The following is a 25,465-nucleotide window of genomic DNA, read 5'->3' as shown; positions in this document are numbered from 1 at the left end:
AATGATAGTGTCACGTCTGGAGGATACCTAGCACCATCCCTATGGTGAAGCATGGTGGCTGCCAGCATCATGCTGTGGGAATGTTTTTCAGCGGCAGGGACTGGGAGACTAGTCAGGATCGAGGGAAAGATGAATGGAGCAAAGTACAGAAAGATCCTTGATGAAAACCTGCTCCAGAGCGTTCAGTACCTCATACTGCGGAGAAGGTTCACCTTCCAACAGGACAACAACCCTAAGCACATAGCCAGGACAACGCAGGAGTGGCTTCGGGACACGTCTCTAAGTGTCCTTGAGGGGCCCAGCCAGAGCCCGGACTTGAACCCGATCGAACATCTCTGGAGAGACCTGAAAATAGCTGTGCAGCGACACTCCCCATCCAACCTGACAGAGCTTGAGAGGATCTGCAGAAGAATCTGAGAAACTCCCCAAATACAGGTGTGCCAAGCTTGTAGCGTCATACCCAAGAAGACTCAAGGCTGTAATCGCTGCCAAAGGTGCTTCAACAAAGTACTGAGTAAAGGGTCTGAATACTTGTAAATGTGATATTTCAGTTTTTAATTTTTAATACATTTACATTACATTTACATTTACGTCATTTAGCAGACGCTCTTATCCAGAGCGACTTACAAATTGGTGCATTCACCTTATAGCCAGTGGGATAACCACTTTACAATATATATATATATATATTTTTATTTTTTATTTTTTTTCTTTGGGGTGGGGTAAGGGGGGGTAGAAGGATTACTTTATCCTATCCCAGGTATTCCTTAAAGAGGTGGGGTTTCAAGAGTCTCCGGAAGGTGGTGAGTGACTCCGCTGTCCTGGCGTCGTGAGGGAGCTTGTTCCACCATTGGGGTGCCAGAGCAGCGAACAGTTTTGACTGGGCTGAGCAGGAACTGTGCTTCCGCAGAGGTAGGGTGGCCAGCAGGCCAGAGGTGGATGAACGCAATGCCCTCGTTTGGGTGTAGGGACTGATCAGAGCCTGAAGGTACGGAGGTGCCGTTCCCCTCACAGCTCTGTAGGCAAGCACCATGGTCTTGTAGCAGATGCAAGCTTCAACTGGAAGCCAGTGGAGTGTGCGGAGGAGCGGGGTGACGTGAGAGAACTTGGGAAGGTTGTAGGGGTTTAATGGCACAGGCAGGGAGCCCAGCCAACAGTGAGTTTCAGTAATCCAGACGGGAGATGACAAGTGCCTGGATTAGGACCTGTGCCGCTTCCTGTGTAAGGCAGGGTCGTACTCTCCGAATGTTGTAGAGCATGAACCTACAGGATCGGGTCACCGCCTTGATGTTAGCAGAGAACGACATGGTGTTGTCCAGGGTCACGCCAAGGCTCTTTGCACTCTGGGAGGAGGACACAACGGAGTTGTCAACCGTGATGGCGAGATCATGGAACGGGCAGTCCTTCCCCAGGAGGAAGAGCAGCTCCGTTTTGCCGAGGTTCAGCTTGAGGTGGTGATCTGTCATCCACACTGATATGTCTGCCAGACATGCAGAGATGCGATTCGCCACCTGGTTATCAGAAGGGGGAAAGGAGAAGATTAGTAATACATTTGCAAAAATGTCTAAAAACCTGTTTTTGCTTCATCATTATGGGGTATTGTGTGTAGATTGCTGAGAATAAGAAAATACAATCAATTTTAGAATAAGGCTGTAACGTAACAAAATGTGGAAAAAGTCAAGAGGTCTGAATACTTTCCGAATGCACTGTATAATATGGGGAATTGGAAATTATGCATAAAATTACATTGATAGAACCCACAATCTATCTGTAACATTACAGCTGATCTAACCCCTAAAAAAATACAAATACATTTTTCCTCTAGGATTTTTTATTTTACGCCCCCCCCAAAAAAATCCCTAGTCCTTGCCGATGACAAGCATATCCGTAACATGATGCAGCCACCACCATGCTTGAAAATATGAGGAGTGGTACTCAATTATGTGTTGTGTTGGATTTGCCCCAAATATAACACTTTGTATTCAGGACTTAAAGTTAATTTCTTTGCATGTTTTGGAATATTTTTATTCTGTACAGGCTTCCTTCTTTTCACTCTGTCATTTATGATTGCATTGTAGAGTAACTACAATTTTGTTGATCCATCCTCAGTTATCTCCTATCACCGCCATTAAACTCTGTCACTTTTTAAATCACCATGGCCTCATGGTGAAATCCCTGAGCGGTTACCGGTTTCACTGAGCGGTTTCCGGCAACTGAGTTAGGAAGGGAGCCTGTATCTTTGTAGTGACTGGGTTTATTGATACACCATCCAAAGTGTAATTAATAACTGCAGCATGCTCAAAGGGATATTCAATGTCTGCTTTTTTCCCCTTCTACCAATTGTTTGTATTTGTGGTTGAATCTGTGCTTGAAATTCACTGCTTGACTGAGTGACCTTATAGATAATTGTATGGGGTAGTCATTAGAAAATTATGTTAAACGCTATTATTGCACACAGGGTGAGTCCATGCAACTGATTGTGTGACTTGTTAAGCACAGTTTTACTCCAAAATGTATTTAGGCATGCCATAACAAAAGGGTTGAAAACGTATTAACTTAAGACATTTCAGTTTTAATTTTTAATTTATTTATAAAGATTTCTAAAAACTTAATCCCACTTTGACATTATGGGATATTTTGTGTAGATCAGTGACACAAAATCTCAATTTAAACCATTTTAATTTAAAATGCAGGCTGTAACACAACAAAATGTGAAAAAAGCCAAGGGGTGTGAATACTTTCTGAAGGCACTGTACACATCATTGGGTAAGACTAGAGATCAACCAGACAGATCAAGATTGCGTTTATAGTTTCATACTCTCATTCTCAAAGATTGAAACGTGAATACCGATATGTGTAGGCTACGGTTGACTATTCTATCTCCGGTGGTGCGTAATTTACGCAGTTTATAATGGCGTCTGTGCAAGAGATGCGCCCCGGTCTTGAAAAATGAAGCGGAGAAGAAGTCTGTTGTAGAAATTGATAGCCTTTTACACGGGTTCCCTCAGTGGGCTGCGACCTTCTTCCTGAGATTCTGGTTCACTTTTTATTTTTTTACCACAACATGATGAAGATCAAATCGAATCAAACGCGGACATATGACGGGGATGGCTACAAGAAACGCGCCGCCTGTCTGTGCTTCAAGAACGAGAGTGAGGAGGAGGTAAATCCGAGGCTAGGGGTGTGGAGGTGGAACGGGCCTTTTGAGGAAACAGGTTGCCAGCCGGTAGTCTGGTGGGGTAGCTATTTCGAATGTAAAGAATAGGGTAGTTGTCAGCGAAAGCATATGCCTATTTGGTGGCGAGAAGGCATACATTGAATTGATGGCAACAACATCACCTGCGGTTACCATGTTGTAAATGGAGAAAAAAAAACGTACAATTCTCAAACGGACATTAACCTTAATTGTAGACGCCTAGGTTGAATAGATTAGAATAGATTAAAATACAATAACTTTATTTTCCCAGAATAACGTTATTTTCCCAAAGTTGCCAAGTGAGTTTATTATGCAATGCAGAGTCTGTTAGCTCTGGGCCATTGCAATATATATATATATATATATATATATATATATATGGTGCATTCGGAAAGTATTCAGACCCGTTGACTTTGTCCACATTTTGTTACGTTACAGCCTTATTCTAAAATGGATTAAACAAAAAAAATCCCTCATCAATATCCCATAATGACAAAGCAACAACAGGTTTTTAGATTTTTTTAAATATATATTGCCTCCTAATATTGTACAATCTGTGTGTGGCTTCATTGGCCTGGGCTGTTGCTTGTTTGAATTCAAGACCAGATTGATCTCAATTTGTCAGTGTCAGAGTAGCCACTCATTTTGGTAATTTGTGTGGGATTTTAAAAATATTGAGTTAATGTCTTCTGTCATGTAAAAGACGCATGAAGTGCGTTTTTAAAAGGTCATTTTTTTTCTATAAAAAAAAAACAAAGCCCCAGGGTTTATGATTTCTTAATCTGACCCTGCCTACAGGTGTTGTTGGTGAGTAGTAGCCGGACTCAAGACAAGTGGATTGTCCCTGGTGGAGGGATGGAGCCGGAGGAAGAGCCCAATGTGGCTGCTGTTCGAGAGGTGTATGAAGAGGTAGGTTGAATTACTTGTCAACTTCATTTGTGCATTCAGAGTTTTTATTATGCAAGGAGCTCATTGAAAGTATCGTTTCACTTCTGCACAGGTGCCCTTTTAAATGGTTTGTAAAGGGTAAATGCCTGTATAGATTGGTATAGACTGGTAATTACACACTTATAACGTGTTTATTAATCAATAATCTGATCTGATTTCCCCCAAAATACTTGATGTCCCTGAGTATAATTTTGTTAAAGAAAGGTTACTCTCATGCTAAAGTGTTGCCTAAAGTTCTTAGAGGGTATATAAGGTATTTGAACTGAAGCTAACCTTTTCTGTTGAACAAATGGGATAATTACATGTTTTTACATTTACATTTTAGTAATTTAGACACTGTTAGATGCTCTTATACAGAGCAATTTACAGTTAGTGCGTTCATCTTAAGATAGCTAGGTGGGACAACCACATATCTCAGTAAGTACATTTTTCTTCAATAAAGTAGCTATCAGCAAAGGCAGTGCTATTAGGGGTGGGGGGGAAGTCAAGTGTGAGTGTTAGTTCACAAAATACAATTATTTTGTTTTGGGGGGGGGGCGAGGGGGGGGTGCTGTGGGATTATTTAAGATACTCTTTAAAGAGGTAGGGTTTCAGATCTTCCAGTCTTTTAAGTTTATTGGTTTTCTGTTAACTGTATTCAGCTTCGTTTGTGAGTTCCTTGTGATCAATGTTGAGCTCATTTGTTAATGAAACACAATATGATGTATTGTTGTCTTGGCCAAATGTTCTTGAAGGGTTTTGTTGATGTACTAATTTTACACCAGTTGACTTAGCAGCCCTTATTTCATCTCTGAAAAAGCTAAATGTTTGTCTATGGAAGCTATGCACTAAATGGGTTGAGGAGCCTCTTGATTGAGAGTCCATGTTTATAAATAGAGTAAAACTGTAACCTGTAAAGTACTGCAATGACACCATGTTAATAGGAGCTGATCCCTCCCTCTCCTCCATGACTTTACCCCCACCATGTGACTGAAAATGGCAGCAATTCTCAAAACCCCCAGGTCTCATCGTGTGAAAATGCGAAAACATCGCAGTGTCCTGCTTTTACTAAGAATCGTTATTCAAGGTTTCATCTGCTGTTTCATTTCCACTGAACATGTTGTCTTTCCAGGCTGGTGTCAAGGGGACATTGGGGCGACTACTAGGGATTTTCGAGGTGAGCTGAAAAAGTTTGTGTTTTTCCATGTCTTTGTGTTGCTTGTCTTTAAACTTGGGGTGGGAAGGACTGCTAGTTTATTTCCACTGTTTGCCTCCTAACCTTGAGCACTAAGAATTTTCCTTGATTTCCTCTTTCTCAGAACACAGACAGGAAGCACAGAACATATGTCTATGTCCTAATCGTTACAGAGATGTTAGAAGACTGGGAGGACTCAGTGAATATTGGTACGTTAAATATTGGTACGTTGTTACTAGTTGTTTGTGGTGTTTGTGAAAGCTGTGATGACTGGAAATCTATTTTGTTATGCGTGATCAAATTGATCAATCGGCAACAGATTGACCAGCTGATCCTCTAAACCAATAGATGCTGCAACTACTACTACTACTGCTACTACTACTACTATTACTACTACTACTACTACCACTACTACTATTACTACTACTACTACTACTACTACTATTGTAGATCCTTCATAGGCATTTCATTCCTGAGTTAATCTAGACTAAACCTGTTTTTCTGACTCCACTCTGCTCGTTATCCCTCTGTTGACAGGGAGAAAAAGGGAATGGTTTAAAACAGATGATGCCAGCGGAGTGCTGCAGTGCCACAAGCCTGTGCAGGCCTCGTACTTTGAGGCCCTACAACAGAGCTGCCTGAGCAGCAACATGATGCCCCTGGTGACCACGATAGGGGGAGGAGAGCACTCTCCTACCTACAACATCAACCATAACTCTAGATCGAGTATAAGATAACTAAAACACATAAACTCCTGGAGACTTCTCCACATCTTTTACCCGCTTCCTTTTCTTACTTAATCCTGCTCCTCCTACTACTGCTTATTTTTTAAACTTCAAAACATCAACAGAAATGTTTGCCATGCCAGCCTTTTTTGTGGTGCCAGAGTGGAGGTACAGACTTGAAGTGTTGGGTGAAGAAGATATAATACTTTGTAATTTGAATGTTTTTTTCTTGCTTTTTATGAATAATTGCATGAGATGTTCCCAAACTCTTCCTCCTTTTCCTCTTTACCTCGGTCCCTCATTCCGCTCTGTCATAAATGTGAGGTTTGTTGAATGCAACTCTCTGCTGTGGTGATGTAAAGTATTGGTATGCTATGTGTTTACCGAAGAAGACAGGCTTTTAAGGATCTTGTCATGGTTTGCTAACACTTTACTTGAAGTTGCAACACCCCTTTATATGTCAGTCATAAGAATGACATAACCTCTCACCATGTACGGTGACAGATCATTAGTCTAAGAGTTAAGAGTTATACAGTATGACAGTCTTTTTCAGCATGACATTTTCTGTAGTTTATTTTTTTTTCATATCTTTCCTAATCGTCTAACAATGCATTTATTTGGTTAATGGTTAGATGGGCTTGTTGGAAAGGTTCCTGTTTTGTATGCGTGGTAAAGATACATGGGTGTGTCTTGTGTGATGCAATCTGTAGGAATGGAATTATCTGGTACAAAACAGGCTCCTTTTGTCTTACATTGTGAAGATAGCACAAGCTTTGATGATTTGAGTGAGAAGCTTTGATAAGGGGGCTGACAAAAAAAAACACTCCCATAGTAGCTTTGGCTTTTGTTATCACACTAGGGAACATCTAACCAGAAAATTGAAATGTAAATAATCTGCTGTCTCACGTCTTATTGTCAGTCTATTTCAGTCTAGACTATGAAGATAATATATTGATTGGTTTTATAATTAAATGACCGGAAAGACAGAGAATTATACATGTTATCTGATCCTCAGGGGAAATGAACAAGAACCCAGACTAGCTTTTGGTGCAGGAGACGTGCTCTTGCAGAGTTTTTGAATCAGGTTGTGCATCAGGAGGTAGGGAGTAATGTCATTAGGTGTTGTTTATTGTGCTTGAATAGTAAGGCTATTTTAAAATGGCACTTGGAAGATTATGCCACTGCTGGATAACGTGTGTGTCATACTCTGGACCCCACTCAAATTGATGTCTTCATGGTTTCCACTTGATAATTCTATATCCATTTACTTAGTTGTTTATATTCATATTTATTTTCTAATGGTATGATGGTGATTGATTGCAGATGACGGACGTTTTTCAGTCTGTACTAATAACCTCTCAGTGTGTGTATTGATGTGTTTAAGGTGAGGGCTGTTGATTGATTGGTGTGTGTGATGCAGGAAGGAAGAGATGTTGCACAACAGGAGATGCAACGCCAAGGTAAATCACCTGCACGTTTGGTGAGGACAAATTTACACTCATGTGAATCCATCAATTCTGAATTGTATTCCTAACAAATGTTTACATTGTGATATAATTCTGCATTTTCCCTTAAATGAACACTGGACTTTTCTTGTTTTTATGTTAGCTAGATTTGTTTTGTTAGGTTTTTGTTCTTTCTTGAAAGGCACTTTTAAATAGGTATTAATATATTATTTGTCTACTGTAGGTATGTTCATCATTGGTTGTTCAAATTTATAATTTTAAATCAATCAAATGGCATTCATCTGATGAATGGATGGATGCTGATGAAAGTCTCAGAACCATAGTGATTCTGGCCCTGTCAAGACTTGTGAACAAGAACAACTGGGATTGGTAGATATGTTAATGTTCTATAGTCTATGTATGCACGCATGACTGTTAGTCGCTTTGGATAAAAGCGTCTGCTAAATGGCATATTATTATGTCAATGCAGAGACCAACCCTCCACTACTGGCTCTGGAGTTTGGTACTGTTGTTTGCTTGTCTCCCTGGCCTACAAAAATGTATGTGTTGATTCTACTTCACACAGTACTTTGCCCTGATGGGCTAGTAGGTATGTGCCAATTTCAATAATGAAGTTTTATAAAATCTTGTTTCAGGCCCCCAACACTCCCAAGAATGTAAGTTGTCCTTTTGTGAGAAACTGACTGTTTCTGGCAGAACTGGCAGAACAGCTTGCTCAACTGAGCATCATTTAGGCAAGTATGTGGGCACAAAGAATGAGAATATTATATTCTTGCTGAGTTGGATTGGGCCAAATGTACCCGTTGACCCAACTGATCTAGCACAAAGAGCTGTTCAGTTAGTTCTCAGCCTCACTCCGTTCGTCTCCTCTGCCAATGTTTTGAAGTTTTACACAACAGCCTAGTCCTAACCTTGAAATGGCCCTAGACCTGTGGTATCTTGGGCCCTCTGTTGGCTAGGTTTGGCTAGTTAGATGGATGCATTGAATTTCATTTTTAGCTGTTTATGCAACATTTATGTACTAGTAACTGCCTTGTGAGGTTTTTTGGTTTACCTTTCCTCTTTTTTACGTGGAACCTGAACATAAGGAATATGTGGCGTTTTTTTTTGCATGTGAACTGAATTTTTATTTTGCTCTTGACTACTTTCCTATGGCACATGTAAAAATAGAAAATGTTAGGCCTACTCATGGTAAACCTAAGATAGTCATACAATATTGCACCAGGCCGTAATGACTGTTATAATTACATACATGGCTTTATTTCTCACTATATGGCCAGTAGGGATTTGCAATTTCATTATTATCCTCAGTATGCCCCATGTTGTTTGTCTGTGAGGCCTGGGGTGTGTTCAGTTTGCTTTAACGTTTGCATGACGGTTTGTACTGAACGACACGTTTCCCCCAGAACGGTGTGCACAGTTCAACAGCCTTTGAGGTACGTTTGTTCCCATTTGGTGGGTGTGACCATCTGAAATTGTAAAAAACTCGTGATGCACACCATATGATAACATCCAGCTGGGCCACCATAATGTGTTTTTCAACTGGTCATTCAGTACAGTAGTTTCCATTGAATTCAACATTGCACACCGTTCTTTCATACTGGACCCAACCATGTCATCATGAGATTTTGTGATGGCTGGATGGTGCCATCTAGTGGTGATGGGCCATCTAACCAGGTGATTGCAGTTATGGGTAAAATGTTCCTGATGACTTCAGTTTACTGGTAAGTATAATGGTCTTAACAGGATATAAAGCAAATCCAATGATGAAATATGCATCTTTCGTGATGACTGATGTTCACTGAAAAATGGTCAGATCCAAATCATTACATGCAATGGTCCAATCAGGGGCAATTCAACTACACATATCACTGATTTCTTCTTCAATGGGGAATTACAGAACAAAGTGTGAGAAGACTGAAGATTGTCAAACAATTGTGCCAATTAATAAAACACCAGTATTTCAGTGTTCTCTATTCTTTGTATTTTCTTGTTGACTCCAGTTGGAGAAATGTGTTCATCGTCAACTCCTCTAGATTAAAAATGTAAAGTTTAGTCTCATTACCACCTACAAATTCAAGCGTATCACAGGAGGCTGCTGGGGGAGGACGACTCATAATAATTGCCAGAACAGAGCGAATGGAATGGCATCAAACACATGGATACCATGTGTTTGATGCATTCAATACCATTCCATTACCACAAGCCTGTCTTCCCCAGTTAAGGTGCCACCATCCTCCTGTGAAGTGTATATATATTATGATCATTGGACATCCAATGCAATTAGAAATTCATGACACATTGAGATTACAGCAATCTCCTTTTATTATACTGTACAAGAACAGAGTCAGTGCTTTACTCCTGTGGTGGTTGCTGTCCTCTGCCACGTCCAAAACCGCCTCTCTGCAACACACAATACAAGTTGGTACATTTTCAATCCTTGAAGATCTCAAGTGACAATTGGCCATTAAGCTACAATAAGGCATGACACCAATCATTGACTTTAAATCCTTGGAAGTCTTTACTTACGAATTGGAACTCAGTAGCTGCACCAGCGCCTGCTTCAGCCTTCTTGTCTGCGCCAGCTAAAAGGACAGAAAGTATGATCATCAGACAAGTAGAGATTTAGGTCATTTACATTCAGTTTACCATTTGCTGCAACGCCATATCAGCCACCATGGCAAATAAAATATTAGCATTGGCTCAGTGTTTCCATATTGGTGCATCCTTATTGAACGTAACTTGGGTACTCACGTGGTGCAGCAGAACGTCTGTAGTTGTCTCGGTCTCCTCCTTCACGGTTAAACCTGGCTGGCCGCTCACCTCTCTCACCCTCCATACCTGAAACAAAGGACATGTTTTACACCACTCATCTCATCTGCACACTAGTATAACACCTGCAACATTCACCACTCTATACATCCATGAAGGGAACCTGCTGACTGACTACAGGAAACAGTAAACCCCGGATTACTAATGGAAGTACAATTCTAAATCACAGAAATAAAATGAATAGAGCGGACATGATCCCCAATTCTACATGAGACAATCATATCTGTTCTACATAATATATTTATATCTGAACTTTGAACCCTCCTGAATAGGCCCCAGGTGAAACAGACACGGTCATGATATGCAGCCTACCTTTAGGCCTGGGCCGGGCGGTCTCAGGGCGCATCTGTCGACGCAGAGTGGCGGGAACAATCTCTGGGGGCAGATGCAGGAAGTCCCTCAGGTACTGGATGCCCTCATTGGTCAGGTACCAGTAGAAGTGGCGCCAGGCAAATTGCTCCTTCACGTACCCAGTTGACTTCAGAGACTGTTGAGGGAGGGTCACAGTCAGACAAGGGCCACAGTTCAACTACCAGTTTGTGTGTGTCCAAGACAAATTTCCCTTTTGGGACAATAAAGTTGATCCCATCTTATTCTCTAGTTTCATTCTCCATCATGTAACACTATATGAGGCACCAGAAGAAAGTACAAAATCTAACCTGCATGGCCTTCATTACGTGAAGGTTGGGCACATTCTTATCGGCCAGCTCCGGGTGCTTAGCCAGATGCACATCCTTTTTGGCCACCATCACCCCCTCCTTGAAGAGGAGCTCGTAGATGGCTATACGATTCTTCTTGGGCATCAGCATCTGGAGGGGCGGAGAAAAACATGGCCGTCACCTGTTGAACATGCTATGCTCATGTTACATGCTAGTAAGGTCAACATGCATCAGCTGTGCTGTTGAGACCTCCATGAAGTGTAATAAGATAATGGTCATACGGCAGCGAATGCTACGTTCACGTGCTAGTCGGAACTCTGAAATTTTCCCATTGGTTCCTGCATGAATGCCCCCCCCCCACCCTCGAGCGCGACATCTTCATGCTTGTGTGACACTTTTGAATGTGGGTCAAAAAGGGAATACAAAATATTATCTGAGTTTTTTCGCCCCGGCCTACCGGAGTCCTCCTTGCTAGCTATCAAATCTATTTTTATTGGTCACATACACATATTTAGCAGATGTTATTGCAGGTCTAGCGAAATGCTTGTGTTCCTAGCTCCAACAGTGCAGTAGTATCTAACAATTCACAACAATACACACAAATCTAAAAGTAAAATAATGTTATTAAGAAATATATAAATATTAGGACGAGCAATGTCGGCGTGGCATTGACTAGAATACAGTAGATACATATTAAATGAATAAAATAGTATGTAGACATTCTTAAAGTGACCAGTGTTCCATTCTTAAAGTGACCAGTGATTCCATGTCTATGTCCATTGGGCAGCAGCCTCTAAGGTGCAGGGTTCAGTAACCGGGTGGTAGCCGGTTAGTGACAGTGACTAAGTTCAGGGCAGGGTACTGGGTCAAGGCCGGCTAGTGATGGCTATTTAAAAGTCTGATGGCCTTGAGATAGAAGCTGTTTGTCAGTCTCTCGGTCCCAGCTTTGATGCACCTGTACTGACCTCGCCTTCTGGATGACAGCGGGGTGAACAGGCCGTGGCTTGGGTGGATGATGTCCTTGATGATCTTTTAGGCCTTCCTGTGCCCCCGGTGATGCGTTGGGCAGACCACACCACCTTCTGGAGAGCCCTGCGGTTGCGGGCGGTGCAGTTGCGTACCAGGCGGTGATACAGCCCGCTCTCAATGGTGCATCTGTAAAAGTTTGTGAGGGTCTTAGGGGCCAAGCCACATTTCTTCAGCCTCCTGAAGTTACTGTTGCGCCTTCTCCACTGTGGTCCCGTTGATGTGGATGGGGGCGTCCTCCCTCTGCTGTCTCCTGAAGTCCACGATCAGCTCCTTCGTTTTGTTGACGTTGAGGTTATTTTCCTGGCACCATTCCACCAGGGCCCTCACCTCCTCCCTGTTAGCTGTCTCATCATTGTTGGTAATCAGGCCTACTACTGTTGTGTCGTCTGCAAACTTGATGATTGAGTTGGGAGGCGTGCGTGGCCATGCATTCATGGGTGAACAGGGAGTACAAGAGGGGGCTGAGCACGCACCCTTGTGGGGCACCTGTGTTGAGGATCAGCGTAGTGGAGGGGTTGTTTCCTACCTTCACCACCTGGGGGCGGCCCGTCAGGAAGTCCAGGACCCAGTTGCACAGGGCGGGGTTCAGACCCAGGGCCCCAAGCTTAATGATGAGCTTGGAGGGTACTATGGTGTTGAAGGCTGAGCTGTAGTCAATGAACAGCATTCTTACATAGGTATTCCTCTTGTCCAGATGGGATAGGGAAGTGTGCAGTGCCATGGCGATTGCATAGTCTGTGGATCTATTGGGGCGGTATGCAAATTGAAGTGGGTCTAGTGTGTCAGGTAAGGTGGAGGTGATATGATCCTTAACTAGCCTCTCAAAGCACTTCATGATGACCGAAGTGAGTGCTACGGGGTGATAGTCATTTAGTTCAGTTACCTTTGCTCTCTTGGGTACAGGAACAATGGTGGACATCTTGAAGCAAGTGGGGACAGCAGACTGGGATAAGGAGCGATTTAATATGTCCGTAAACACTCCAGCCAGCTTGTCTGCACATGTTCTGAGGACACGGCTAGGGATGCCGTCTGGACCGGCAGCCTTCCGTGATTGTCTGGAGTCCCTGCCACATACGTCTCGTGTCAGAGCCGTTGAACTGCGACTCCACTTGGTCTCTGTACTGATGTTTTGCCTGTTTGATTGCCATACGGCGAGCATAACTGCTCAATTTGTATTCAACCATATTCCCAGTCACCTTGCCATGGTTAAATGCGTTGGTTCGCGCTTTCAGTTTTGCGTGGGAGAAACACCTGTAGACAGTGTCCTTCGCTCCCGCCTGCCGAACACCTGCCCTCACCATCGTTAACAAAACTGTGGGAAAACAGTGCCTGACAGGCTGGGGCGAAGGACACTGTCTACCGGTCGCCCTCAGGGCAACACTGTGTGCTAGCTTGCTAGTTAGCACACAGTGTTGCCCCCACCTTCAGCTAGCTGTGTACTGGAGAAAACCTGTGCTCGACAGGCGGGGGTGAAGAACACTGTCTACCGGTCATCCACGCCTCCCACTAGCACAGGAGACGGGAGGCTAGGGCGAAACCACATATAGAACAATGAGCCATATATTTCCCCAGATGTATAAATGTGAAGCATCAGGTTGGAGTTTCCACTCACTACCAAATATGGTGATGAGAGGAAGCCCAGTGGCCAGCAGTGGGATTTTTTTCTCATTGATGAAACATTTGATTTCCGAACAGTTTTCTGTTTCCAAAACTTGAATCTGTAACAAACAGTGGACTGCGTTTTGTAGACTTTACCCTTTGTGTTACCCTTTGTGTTGTTTAGGAGTGCAAGGGCTAATTCAGTTATTGCACACGCACACTTCAGAGAGGCGATCCCTAACTGAAAGATGCAAATAAATCCTAGACCGCGCCAATAGGATCTCACTAGCTCGTCCTTGGCTCTGCCCACCTCCTTGCTTGTTCTGCCCACTATGATTAATTTTCTCCCATTGGAAAAGACAGGCTTGGTTAGTTGAAAAAATAATTGGGCGACACCGTGTGCTAGATAGCTTGCTAGTTATCTACCGCATGGTGTCACCCCCACCTGCAGTGTACCAGAGTCGTCCCTAGGACTAGCTGGTTAAGCTAGCACACGGTGTCCTTCGCTCCCGCCTGCCAAACACCTGCCCTCGCAGTCGTCAACAGAACCGTGGAAAAGGTGGGGGCGAAGGACATTGTCTACCGGTGTACGGCTAGCTAGCTACCGTTGTCGCCCATTCTTCTGTGGGGTTTATCTGCGGCTGGCATCCACAGTTATTGTGCATTAACGCCACCTACTGTACTGGAACACCCCTGCCTCCCTCCTGTCCTACCATAAAAACAGACAAACATAAGTATAAAGAGGGGTTTCTGCAGATGCAGGAATGCTGCAATTGCACCCTTCTCAGAGTGCTGGCTGTATGTACTAGGAAACGTGCTGCGTTCAACCAGTTAGCAAGTCGGACATTTCCAAGTTTCCTAGTTCCTACCAGCACTTGAATGCGGCATTCCGCAACTGAACTGACCCACAGCGTGCATTAAAAGAGTACAAATGTCTGATTCTGGGTGTGTATCCGGAAATTCAAGACGTGTAAACTAACTTTATTTAAAAGCAAGCGCTAACTAGTTGGCAGCAAACATTTCTAGCTTGGGACAGTTAGCTAGCATCCAATAGACCACACAGAAGATACAACCCATATGGGAGAAAGGTTGAGGACTTGTCAGTCAGTGTATTACGTCAATTAGGCATAGTTAGCTAGCTAATTGGTGGTTACAGCTAGCTGCTAGTTACTCACTTTGCTAACGTTACCCAACTGGTTAGCTAGCTAACGTTAGTTACTGCCTAGGTCCCTCGATAACAATATTTGAAACATCGGACACAATGTTTAAGACATAAACCGGGATATAATAGAACGCTATAATTAGCTAGTTATAAAGCCGCCACAGTAATGCTACATCGTGTTATTGTATCAGTGGAGAACACAGGACAAGCTGGCGGCCGCCATAGTTATCAGTCGTGTAGCTAACGTTAGCTAGCAACCAGCTAGCATTCATAGAAAGACATTTAGGGCCAAAAAACAAGATTCAAGCATAAATAGACGTTAGACTATTTAGAGAAGCACAATTCAGACACGACTTTCATTTATGACAACACAATTTCGTACGATGTTCGCGATAATACAGGATATTCAAAGTAGGCCGCTTTTGTACCTTGACTCTTGTTTTGAGACCGGAGCCGGAGAGACCGACGCATGCGTATTGATGTGGTATCCAGCGCAGCCGTGAGAAATTAAAACATCCCTGATTATTCAACATTTATATGTTTTTGTGCGGGTGTGCGTATAGCATTTGGTTTGAATGTTACGGTTTTCTATAGTTTTACATTTATTTTTCAGGGTATGGGAGTGAGGGATGCTGAGGGATGTGGTGACGTCACATCATCAGTATTATCAGCAGCACTCATGATGATTAGACTACAGTTCATAGGTTAATTATGTAATGTACTTTAAGATATTCGCAAAAAAATACTAACGTTCTGAGTGGACGTAAATACCAGCCTGTTTCAGCTTTTGCTAAGGCAATGATTTGCTATGGCTTTTATTTCCGACTGGCATCATCAGCCTAAAAGAGAGGATGGTCCCATCCCCTACAGGCCCTACCCCGGCCCTTACGCCTCGATCACACCGACAGTGTTGTTGCATTTTGGTACACCAGAAGTACATTAATTTCCAATGGAACGCTGCGTTTGCCGTGCAGCATTGCGTTGCAGAGGCAGTTGCAGTACTTTCTGTGTGATGCATATGTTGGATTTATCGAATGTATGCGTCAAACTGTATACATAGACGGAATACATGGTCGTCTGTATACATGGTCCTCTGTAGCTCAGCTGGTAGAGCACGGCGCTTGTAACGCCAAGGTAGTGTGTTCGATCCCCGGGACCACCCATACACAAAAAAAAAAATGCATATTATTTCAAAGCTAAAGTGGATGTTTAAAAATATTCCATCTAGTTGTGCTACGCCCATTGAGACATTTAAGTCATATTCAAGGAGTATTCAAAACATGTGTAATTACCAATATGTATCAGACTATCTTGATTGCACCCATGGGCCATAGCCTCGTAGCACTCTCAATTCATATCACACCATAGTTTACAATGTGCCGGTGTCGAAATAACTGTACGACCAAACTGTTTCCAACCCGTCCTATTATTTTAATGTCAGTACTCTGATGGTGGACAATATTGAAGTGTTTAATGAGACAAACGATTTTGTTGGACCATCCCCCAACGTGCGCGAGTGCTTTGCAGCTCCCCCTTGCTGCGTGCATCGTGATCTCGCAGATGCAGAGCCTCTTGCAAAAGAAGAAGGGTCACCTTCTGTCATTGCAAAAAGAGAACTGATAGAAATTCAGAAATATTTGGATAACACGCTAACACCCTGGTAAGTCAACCGTGCATGTTTGTCCCTTGTTGACGTTACATAGAGTCGATGATTAGATAAAGCTGTGTAGCTACTGGCAAAGGGAAACATAGGGATGAAGAAATCTCTCTCGCATGGTTCCCATCGTTTACATTAGTTTACCTGACCAACGTCAGATTGCAATCCAGTGTTTAAAAAAATAATCTCTTAACGACATATTCTTCATAATTATGAAACGCATATTCGAATGCATTGTTATTAAATGGTCAAGATCTTGATCTAGCCTATCTTATCCCAGGTATGTTGTTGTGTTGTAGAGGGTATAATGTTGCAGTCTTATGTTTTTACTTGTCATCTGGAAAATGTGGTTTGCTTTGTATCTTATTTGGCAATTGTCTTATTGCTTTTGTCTACGTGAATTATATTTTTTTATTCCATGATATTCTACGACAGATGATGTTTTCCACCATGCAGATGTTTTCCTCTTTGATCACATACTGATATTAAGTTAGCTAGATTGACTGGTTAAACCTGAGTTTTGACCTTATACAGGCTGACGTTATATGCTCGTGTTTTCCTTGCCAAATTGAAGCATTATGGCTAAGCCTTTTCTGGGGGTAATTATAACAATGTAGTTTAACCTGTGTATGAATAGATCGAATAAAATTAATTTCGGATAAAGTACTGCAGGTTATCGGCCGCAGATGCTATCACCACACGTCCTTTTGGGTGGCCAAGGTTGTGAGATAGCCGTTTATGCCCCATCCTAGCACGAACAGTGAGATAAACAAGACCATGGAGGTAGCCTGGACGAATAAACAAGGTCGCAATGATGCTTCTGAATACTATTTCATAAAGCAGTCGACCAACGACGAATAGTAGTCTATGTTTATTGTTCAGTAGGCTATCAGGTCTCCCATGTGCAACATTTGTACAACGTAATGCCAGAAAATCATGAGGCAGATTAAGGTATGGAATACTAATGAGGGCATTCCGGTCTGCCGTTATGTAATAGCCTGCCATAGCACAGTGAGGAGCCATCGCTACTGTATATGAAAGCGTTATTGTTTTTCTCGGTGGAACCTCTGCTGCTCGCCTGTCACGAATCAACAATATTATTGCCATTAATGGAATTGTATTTCCTATCAAGTGTCTCAAGGAAATACACTATATATACATTACATTTTTAGTCATTTAGCAGACGCTCTTATCCAGAGCGATTTACAGTTAGTGAGTGCATACAAAAAAAAAAAAAAAAAGTAAAAATATATACAAAAGTTTGTGGACACCCCTTCAAATTAGTGAATTCGGCTATTTCAGCTACACTCGTTGCTGACAGATGTATAAAATCGAGCACACAGCCATGCAATCTCCATAGACAAACATTGGCAGGGGAATGGCCTTACTGAAGAGCTCAGTGACTTTCAACGTGCCACGGTCATAGGATGCCACCTTTCCAAAAAGTCAGTTCATCAAATTTCTGCCCTGCTTGAGCTGCCCACGTCAACTGTAAGTGCTGTTATTGTGAAGTGGAAATGTCTAGGAGCAACAACAGCTCAGCTGCGAAGTGGTAGGCCACGCAAGCTCACAGAACTGGGCCGACAAGTGCTGAAGCGCGTAACGCATCTGTCCTCGGTTACAACACTCACTACCGAGTTCCAAACTGCCTGTGGAAGCAACATCAGCAAAATAACTGTTAGTTGAGCACTTCATGAAATAGGTTTCTATGGCTGAGCAGCCGCACACAAGCCTAAGATCACCATGCGCAATGCCAAGCGTTGGCTGGAGTGGTGTAAAGCTCGCCGCCATTGGACTCTGGAGCAGTGGAAATGCATTCTGATTCACGCTTCATGCTTCTGGCAGTCCAACGGACTAATCTGGGTTTGGGGGATGCCAGGAGAACCCTACCTGCACCAATGCATAGTGCCAACTGTAAAGTTTGGTGGAGGAGGAATAATGGTCTGGGGCTGTTTTTCATGATTCGGGCTAGGCCCCTTAGTTCCAGTGAAGGGAAATCTTAACGCTACAGCATACAATGACATTCTAGACGATTATGTGCTTCCAACTTTGTGGCAACAGTTTGGGGAAGGCCCTTTCCTGTTTCAGCATGACAATGTCCCCAGGCAGAACTTGACTGACCTGCACAGAGCCCTGACCTCAACCCCATCGAACACCTTTGGGATGAATCGGAACGCCGAATACTTTTGGTAATGTAGTGTATGTCTAAGTGCAGTCAAAACAGAAGATAGGCTGGTAGAATGCACGTCTAAACATTTATGCAGTTTGGGGATGTTTATATCATTAGTGATTCTTCTGCACCACTAGTTATGGCTGATGAAACAACCGGGGGACATGATGTTAGATCCTTATTCACAACGCAAGGTCTTGTAGGAGGTAGCCTGCAACTGAGAACTGGCTGTGTAAGTGGGTTGAATAAGGAGATGTCAGGCCCTTCAGAAAAACAGGTTGTTCATGCCTCCCTCATCAGGGTGTCAACACGGTCCACGAGGGGATCAACTGCCTCAGCATAGTTTATTGATGCAGAGGAAGGGAAGGTAGTCTATACGGCCGTTTGTTCTGTACGCTGTCACTTGGGTGGAGCTGTCCATGGTGCTGAGTTGAGCTCTGCCGTCAGTGGGTTGAACCGCACCGTCTGCAAGTCTGTCAGCAAAGGTGCTACTGAGTGAGCTTGTGATATGGCTGCAGAGGATAGAGATGATGCAGTAAGGGGCATAATCCAATTGTAGTGTGGCGTAAGGCGCTGTAAGGGTTTGCTTTTTATTAGTGGACTCCATGTACTTTCCTATCTTGGAGTCGAGTCTTTCAACAGGAACCGTTCAATATCAGTTGACTAAAAGGAATCTCTCTTGTTGACTCAAACTGAGTTTATACTTGGATTAATCTTCTCCTTATTAAGGTAGCCTAGCGGTTAGAGCGTTGGGCCAGTAACCGAAAGGTTGCTGGTTCGAATACTCGAGCTGACAAGGTGAAAAGTCTCTCGATGTGCCCTTGAGCAAGGCACTTCACCTTCATTTGCTCCAGGGGCGCTGTACTACTATGGCTGATCCTGTAAAACAACACATTTCACTGCACCTATCCAGTGTATGTGAAATAAAATAAATCTTTAGTGACTATTTTTCTTCTCTGGCAACATTGCTAAAACACGCACTAACAAGTGCCCACACAATCTCTTTTGAGGAAAAGCTAGTCTAAAGCTAGCGCCAACATTCAAAGAGGTCGTGCTGTGCATCCAAGTCTCTTGACATGAACTGTTTCCTGCCTTCACCCATTTGTTTGTTCTCCCGGACAATGTCAGTCTGTCACTGATCTTGGATTAGTTCAATTTCTTAGTGTCATGTCTGTGGGTCAGGATTTGCTCAAACTTTACACCCCAACCCAAGCACTCTGTTCTGCCATGTCTGGTCTCTTGGCCCTCCCACCTCTTCAGGGGGTAAGCTCCCACTCAGCCCAGTCAAAGCTCTTCTCTGTCCTGGCACCCCAGTTGTGGAACGAGCTTCCCCCTGGCGCTAGGACAGCAGAGTTCCTGCCCATCTTCCGGAAAGATCTGAAACCCTACCTCTTTAAAGAGTATCTTAAATAATCCCACAGCACTTTGTTTCCGAGAACCTGTTGCAATGGATTTGTTTTGGTGTAATGACATAACTGAGATCAGAGAAGTGTGTGGTGGGCAATTAGTTAGAATTATAATGTCTGCACAATCCGTATGATCATTGCAGCCCAGTAGGCCCTTCTAACCTTTGCCTGTTTTCCCTAGCTCACATTGTTATCTACAGTAGCCTGTGTATGTGTGGGTTTTTTGTAGGTCTAATAACATGCTTCACTTGTCTTTGCTTCTCAGAATGGTTGTGGAAGCTGCTGCTGCTTACAGCCTAAGAGTTTGTTATTAGCATTTCATTATGATTTGCGCTCATGCAACTTACGGCTCTATCACATCATTGTGGTTATCATACAGAGAGTAATGGAATGCTCTCTAATTCTGCAGCCAGTGAATGGTCTGTCAGAGGGAAGGCAGTGGGAGGAGATTGCAAGCTTAATCACAACAGAGGAAGCTACCATAATGGAATAGGGCACTCTAGGTAGTTTGTTTTCCTCCTCCTCTTCACTGTTCGTCAGTTTTTTAATACATGCTGAAACATAACTGAGGATTAACAGATGGAGCAATGCGGAACAGGCAGGGTCCGCTAGCACAGTAGACGGTGTCCTTCGACCCTACCTGTTTGGCACGGTTGTCTTTGGTACACATCTATGGAGGACTAAAAGTGCCACAATTAAATAAATAAATACACCATTAAATAATTACTTAAATGTGTCATTAATTAATTAAAATTAGAATTAAATACATAAATGTGTTATTAAATGTGTCATTAATTAATTCAAATACCGATTCATTTTATGTAAAATACATATATAATAATTTCACTATTTACATTTACATTTCATGGTCCTGCGTTGGAGTGCTTCCTGAATTACTTAAAACTGTCAAACTGACCCATCAAAAGTTGGTAGGCGGAACCTAACGCCTGATTGGTTACCCTCTGCATCAAGCCAAGACAAATCAATTCCGGATAATGTCAGCAGGTCCTGCTTCTACATCCTCTGCTAAGTTTAAAATGTCTCTAACCAACTCCCTGGAAAGTTCACGGAGATCCTCCATTGTCTCTATCCAGGTTGGCCTACTCTACTTCAGACCAAAGCAATGGATCAGACTAGATTCGCGTTAGCCCCGCCCACTGACTTTGATGGGTCAGTTTGACAGTTTTAAGTAATTCATGAATCACTGCAATGCAGGATCATGAAATGTAAATGTAAATAGTGAAATAATTATATATGTATTTTACATAAAATGAATCGGTATTTGAATTAATTAATGACACATTTATTTACACATTTATGTATTTAATTCTAATTTGAATTAATTAATGACACATTTAAGTAATTATTTAATGGTGTATTTATTTATTTAATTGTGGCACTTTTAGTCCTCCATACACATCAGGCAGGAGTTCGTGGTGACACTGTGTGTTAGCTCTCAAGCTAGCAGACGGTGCCGCTAACTAGCTAGTTAGCTAGCACACGGTGTCACTCTAGCCTCCCATCTGCTGTGCTCACGGGAGTCGGGCACTAGGCTTGGGCGGTATACTGTATATACCCTATACCAGGGTATTTGGAAATAGCCACGGGATGGTTTTTCAATACCATTGAAACTATTTATTTGAAGTTTTTCCATACATTTTAATATTTGTAGCTACTTCTTAAGTAAATACCTGCAGTCAACTTGTGCAATACGTTAGGCGATGAAGCAGATTGCGTTCTTCATTTCACCTGTCACATTATTTTACATTATGAAGCTTACAGTAGTTCCCCAGAACAGTTGAGCCAGTCACGTGTTTGTTTGTAAATAGCACAATGGGAGAAAGCGGGAGCAGGTGAGTCCAGCTGTGTATTGACAGGGGTCGCGTTTTATATTGAAAGTCATCAGTGTTTTTTTGCTTCAAAAGAGTGATCAGGGACGTGCAACTATAGTTTTCCTTCACAGAAAATACATTAGTGCAACACATTCGGCAGAAAATAGCTTAATTTTCATCAGATGACAACAGACGTGCAATGCAATTTGGCTGGCAGCCTCACAAGTAAATTAGCTTACAATGAAAAAGCAAGGTATTTTTTGCAAAAACGATGCATGGCCATCATATTTCTAATGTTTATCATAGAAAGAATGTAGCCAGCTACATTTCCTAATGTTTTAAAGTTAATCTAGCATTTTACCGGGAAAAGTAGGCTGGCTACACCCGAGAAATGTACCGGAGAAAAGTAGCTCCACATCAGTCAGAGCACTGTCTGCTGATAGAATGCCCATTCATGAATTCTCATCTGAGAGGAGAAGTGCAACTGAAGCACTAAATTAGTCTGATGCCTAGCAGAAATTACAATAAGAAGCATTTTACATCTGCTTTTACAAAACTCAGCAAGATGTTTCTTATGTGTTGTATCTTTTTTTCCTGTGTGAAAAATGCTGAATTCTGAATGAACACAACCCCTAAATGTAACTTGCTAGTTAATCTAAGTAAGTGGCTGAATTAATGAGGTGAATGGGGCATCATATTCTGTTAGCTTTCTGCCATGTTTGAGAAGTCAAAGCCATTTGGATGAGTTATTTGTACAGCTGCCACTATCTTGATTTCCTTGCGTTTTTTCTCCTCTCCCCTCTTCTCCAAGCTGAGCAGGCAGGCCCATTGCCCTAGCGATTCCACACAGACACAGTGTGTAGCCTACACATGCTGCTCTATAGCCAGCACTGTTCTTCCTTCAGACAAGCATCCGTCAAAACTTTGTTCATTGCACAATATCTGTCGTTCACATTCGCTTGTAAATGTCCAAACTCACAAACAAATGACGATCGGTAGCTCCTACCCATATATGTATAACTTTATGAGCTGGATTGCCTGTCTTTGCAATTTGTTTATTTTCGTTCGCGCTCAATAGCATATTTAGCAGTAGCCTCGCTATTACTTGTGCTAATTTCGTTAGCATTCTGGTAATAGACACCCAATGTTTTTTTTGGGCGCCCCCTTGTGTACTAAGCTGTTAATACCGTATATCCCGATATGAGAGAAGGACGGAATGATGATATGAAAATCTGGATACCGGCCAACCCTAGCAGACACGACCGGTAGACGGTGTCCTTTTCCCCCGCCTGTCGGGCACGGTTTTCTCCTAGCTAACTAGCAAGCTAGCACACGGTGTCGCCCCAGCCTCCCACCTGCCGTGTTAGGGCAACCAGTAGACAGTGTCCTTCGCCCCTGCCTGTCGGGCACTGTTTTCCCGCAGTTCTGTTAACAATGATGAGGGCAGGTGTTCGGTAGGCGGGAGCTAAGGACACTGTCTACCGCTAGCTAGCAGAGGGGGGGGGGGGTCATTAAGGAACAAAAAGGATGCTCGAGGGGGGCGTTCCATATGCAGGAATGCCCACATGCAGGAACAATTGCGGGCTGCAGTTGCACACTTTTGTGCAATTTGGCCAGCATGCGCGTCAAATATACAGCTTGTTGCATTGTGGCCATAGACATAGAAGGGTTTTGGAACCTCTTACCCTGGCAATTTGACTATTAAACTCATGGGTACACTAGCAATGGCTGACAGTTCTGACTTGAATAGGAACTGCCACCTATGGATTATATTTTTATGGTAGGTTGCGGCTGTCTGTTTGCCTTTTGCAAATTTCAAAATACAATCACGGGAAAAACGTACAGTTTGGAAAGCCTACTGCTGAAAAGAGGAGACTAATCTGTCTGTAGAACCAATATATACTTTTTTTCTCAACAACTCCCAATTTTTGGCAAACAGCAGCATTGTTTTTCATAGTAGCTCATCTTGAGATAGGCTATTGCCAATACACGCGCATCGCCTATGGCTTCATCTTCGTCATTAGGTGAATCAGTGTGCCACTGGAACTGTTATTTAGTAGCCAAAATATATACAGTGCCTTTGGAAAATATTCAGACCCCTTGACTTTTTCCACATTTTGTTACGTTACAACCTTATTCTAAAATGGATTAAATAAATACAAATCCTCAGGAATCTACACACAATACCCCATAATGACAAAGAGAAAACAGGTTTTTAGATTTTTTTGCAAATGTATTAAAAATAAAAACAGAAATGCCTTATTTACATAAGTATTCAGACCGTTTGCTATGAGACTCGAAATTAAGCTCAGGTGCATCCTGTTTCCATTGATCATCCTTGAGATGTTTCTACAACTTGATTGGAGTCCACCTGTGGTAAATTAAATTGATTGGACGTGATTTGGAAAGGTACACACCTGTCTATATAAGGTCCCACAGCTGACAGTGCATGTCAGAGCAAAAACAAAGCCATGAGGTCGAAGGACTTCTCAGTAGAGTTCCGAGACAGGATTGTGTCAAGGCACAGATCTGGGGAAGTGTACCAAAACATTTCTGCAGCATTGAAGGTCCCCAAGAACACAGTGGCTTCCATCACTCTTAAATGGAAGAAGTTTGGAACTACCAAGACTCTTCCTAGAGCTGGCCGCCCGGCCAAACTGAGCAATCAGGGGAGAAGGGCCTTGGTCAGGGAGGTGACCTAGAACCCGATGGTCACTCTGACAGAGTTCTAGTTACAATGTGGAGATGGGAGAACCTTCCAGAAGGAAAACCGTCTCTGCAGCACTCCACCAATCAGGCCTTTATGGTAGAGTGGCCAGAAAGAAGCCACTCCTCAGGAAAAGGCACGTGACAGCCCGCTTGGAGTTTGCCAAAAGGCACCTAAAGACTCTCAGACCATGTGAAACAAGATTCTCTGGTCTAATGAAACCAAGATTGAACTCTTTGGCCTGAATGCCAAGCGTCACGTCTGGAGGAAACATGGCACCATCCCTACGGTGAAGCATGGTGGTGGCAGCATCATTCTGTGGGGGTGTTTTTCAGCAGCAGGGACTGGGAGACTAATTAGGATCGAGGCAAAGATAAACGGAGCAAAATACAGAGAGATCCTTGATGAAAACCTGCTCCAGAGTGCTCAGGATCTCAGACTGGTGCAAATGTTCACCTTCCAACAGGACAATGACCCTAAGCACACAGCCAAGACAACGTAGATGTGGCTTCAGGACAAGTCTCTGAATGTCCTTGAGTGGCCCAGCCAGAGCCCGGACTTGAACCCGATCGAACATCTCTGGAGAGACATGAAAATTGCTGTGCAGCAATGCTCCCCATCCAACCTGACAGAGCTTGAGAGGATCTGCAGAGAAGAATGGGAGAAACTCCCCAAATAAAGGTGTGCCAAGCTTGTAGCGTCATCCCCAATAAGACTCAAGGCTGTAATCGCTGTGCTTCAACAAAGTATTGAGTAAAGGGTCTGAGTACTTATGTAAATGTAAAATTTGACTATGATAATGGCGCCAGAGGGGATGACTGCCGTTTTACGGGCTCCTAACCAACTGTGCTATTTTGTTTGTTTTTTCACGTTTTGTAACTTATTTTGTACATAATGTTGCTG

The 25,465-nt window shown here is 43.0% G+C and overlaps 1 protein-coding gene and 1 pseudogene across 2 annotated transcripts; one reads left to right on the top strand and one right to left on the bottom strand.

The window, feature by feature from the left end:
• Nucleotides 1–2,821: 2,821 nt before the first annotated feature.
• On the top strand, nt 2,822–9,747 carry LOC311150221 (diphosphoinositol polyphosphate phosphohydrolase 1-like). The gene is made up of 5 exons (XM_084187586.1): nt 2,822–3,163; nt 3,995–4,105; nt 5,256–5,300; nt 5,443–5,527; nt 5,856–9,747. The coding sequence occupies exons 1-5, from the start codon at nt 3,065–3,067 to the stop codon at nt 6,053–6,055; spliced, it is 540 nt and encodes a 179-aa protein (XP_084043712.1). The 5' UTR covers nt 2,822–3,064; the 3' UTR covers nt 6,056–9,747.
• Nucleotides 9,748–9,816: 69 nt separating this feature from the next.
• LOC311150220 (small ribosomal subunit protein eS10-like) lies at nt 9,817–15,356 on the bottom strand (annotated as a pseudogene). Its single transcript, XR_014615676.1, has 6 exons — nt 15,219–15,356; nt 11,001–11,150; nt 10,654–10,828; nt 10,264–10,350; nt 10,039–10,094; nt 9,817–9,912 (listed from the first exon to the last, which is right to left on the bottom strand). The product of XR_014615676.1 is annotated as a small ribosomal subunit protein eS10-like (transcript).
• Nucleotides 15,357–25,465: the final 10,109 nt, after the last annotated feature.

Source organism: Coregonus lavaretus (genome assembly GCF_964263955.1).
Source record: "Coregonus lavaretus genome assembly, chromosome: 22".
In the NCBI taxonomy this organism is placed as follows: domain Eukaryota; kingdom Metazoa; phylum Chordata; class Actinopteri; order Salmoniformes; family Salmonidae; genus Coregonus; species Coregonus lavaretus.
The sequence above is the reverse complement of the archived record's forward strand: the minus strand, read 5'-3'. Positions and strand labels throughout refer to the sequence as shown.

Coding starts and splice junctions, on each gene's coding strand:
- LOC311150221 (XM_084187586.1), top strand. CDS start 3,065: ATGATGAAGATCAAATCGAATCAAACGCGGACATATGACGGGGATGGC. Junction 4,106..5,255: donor TTCGAGAGGTGTATGAAGAG/GTAGGTTGAATT, acceptor TTGTCTTTCCAG/GCTGGTGTCAAGGGGACATT. Junction 5,301..5,442: donor GACTACTAGGGATTTTCGAG/GTGAGCTGAAAA, acceptor CCTCTTTCTCAG/AACACAGACAGGAAGCACAG.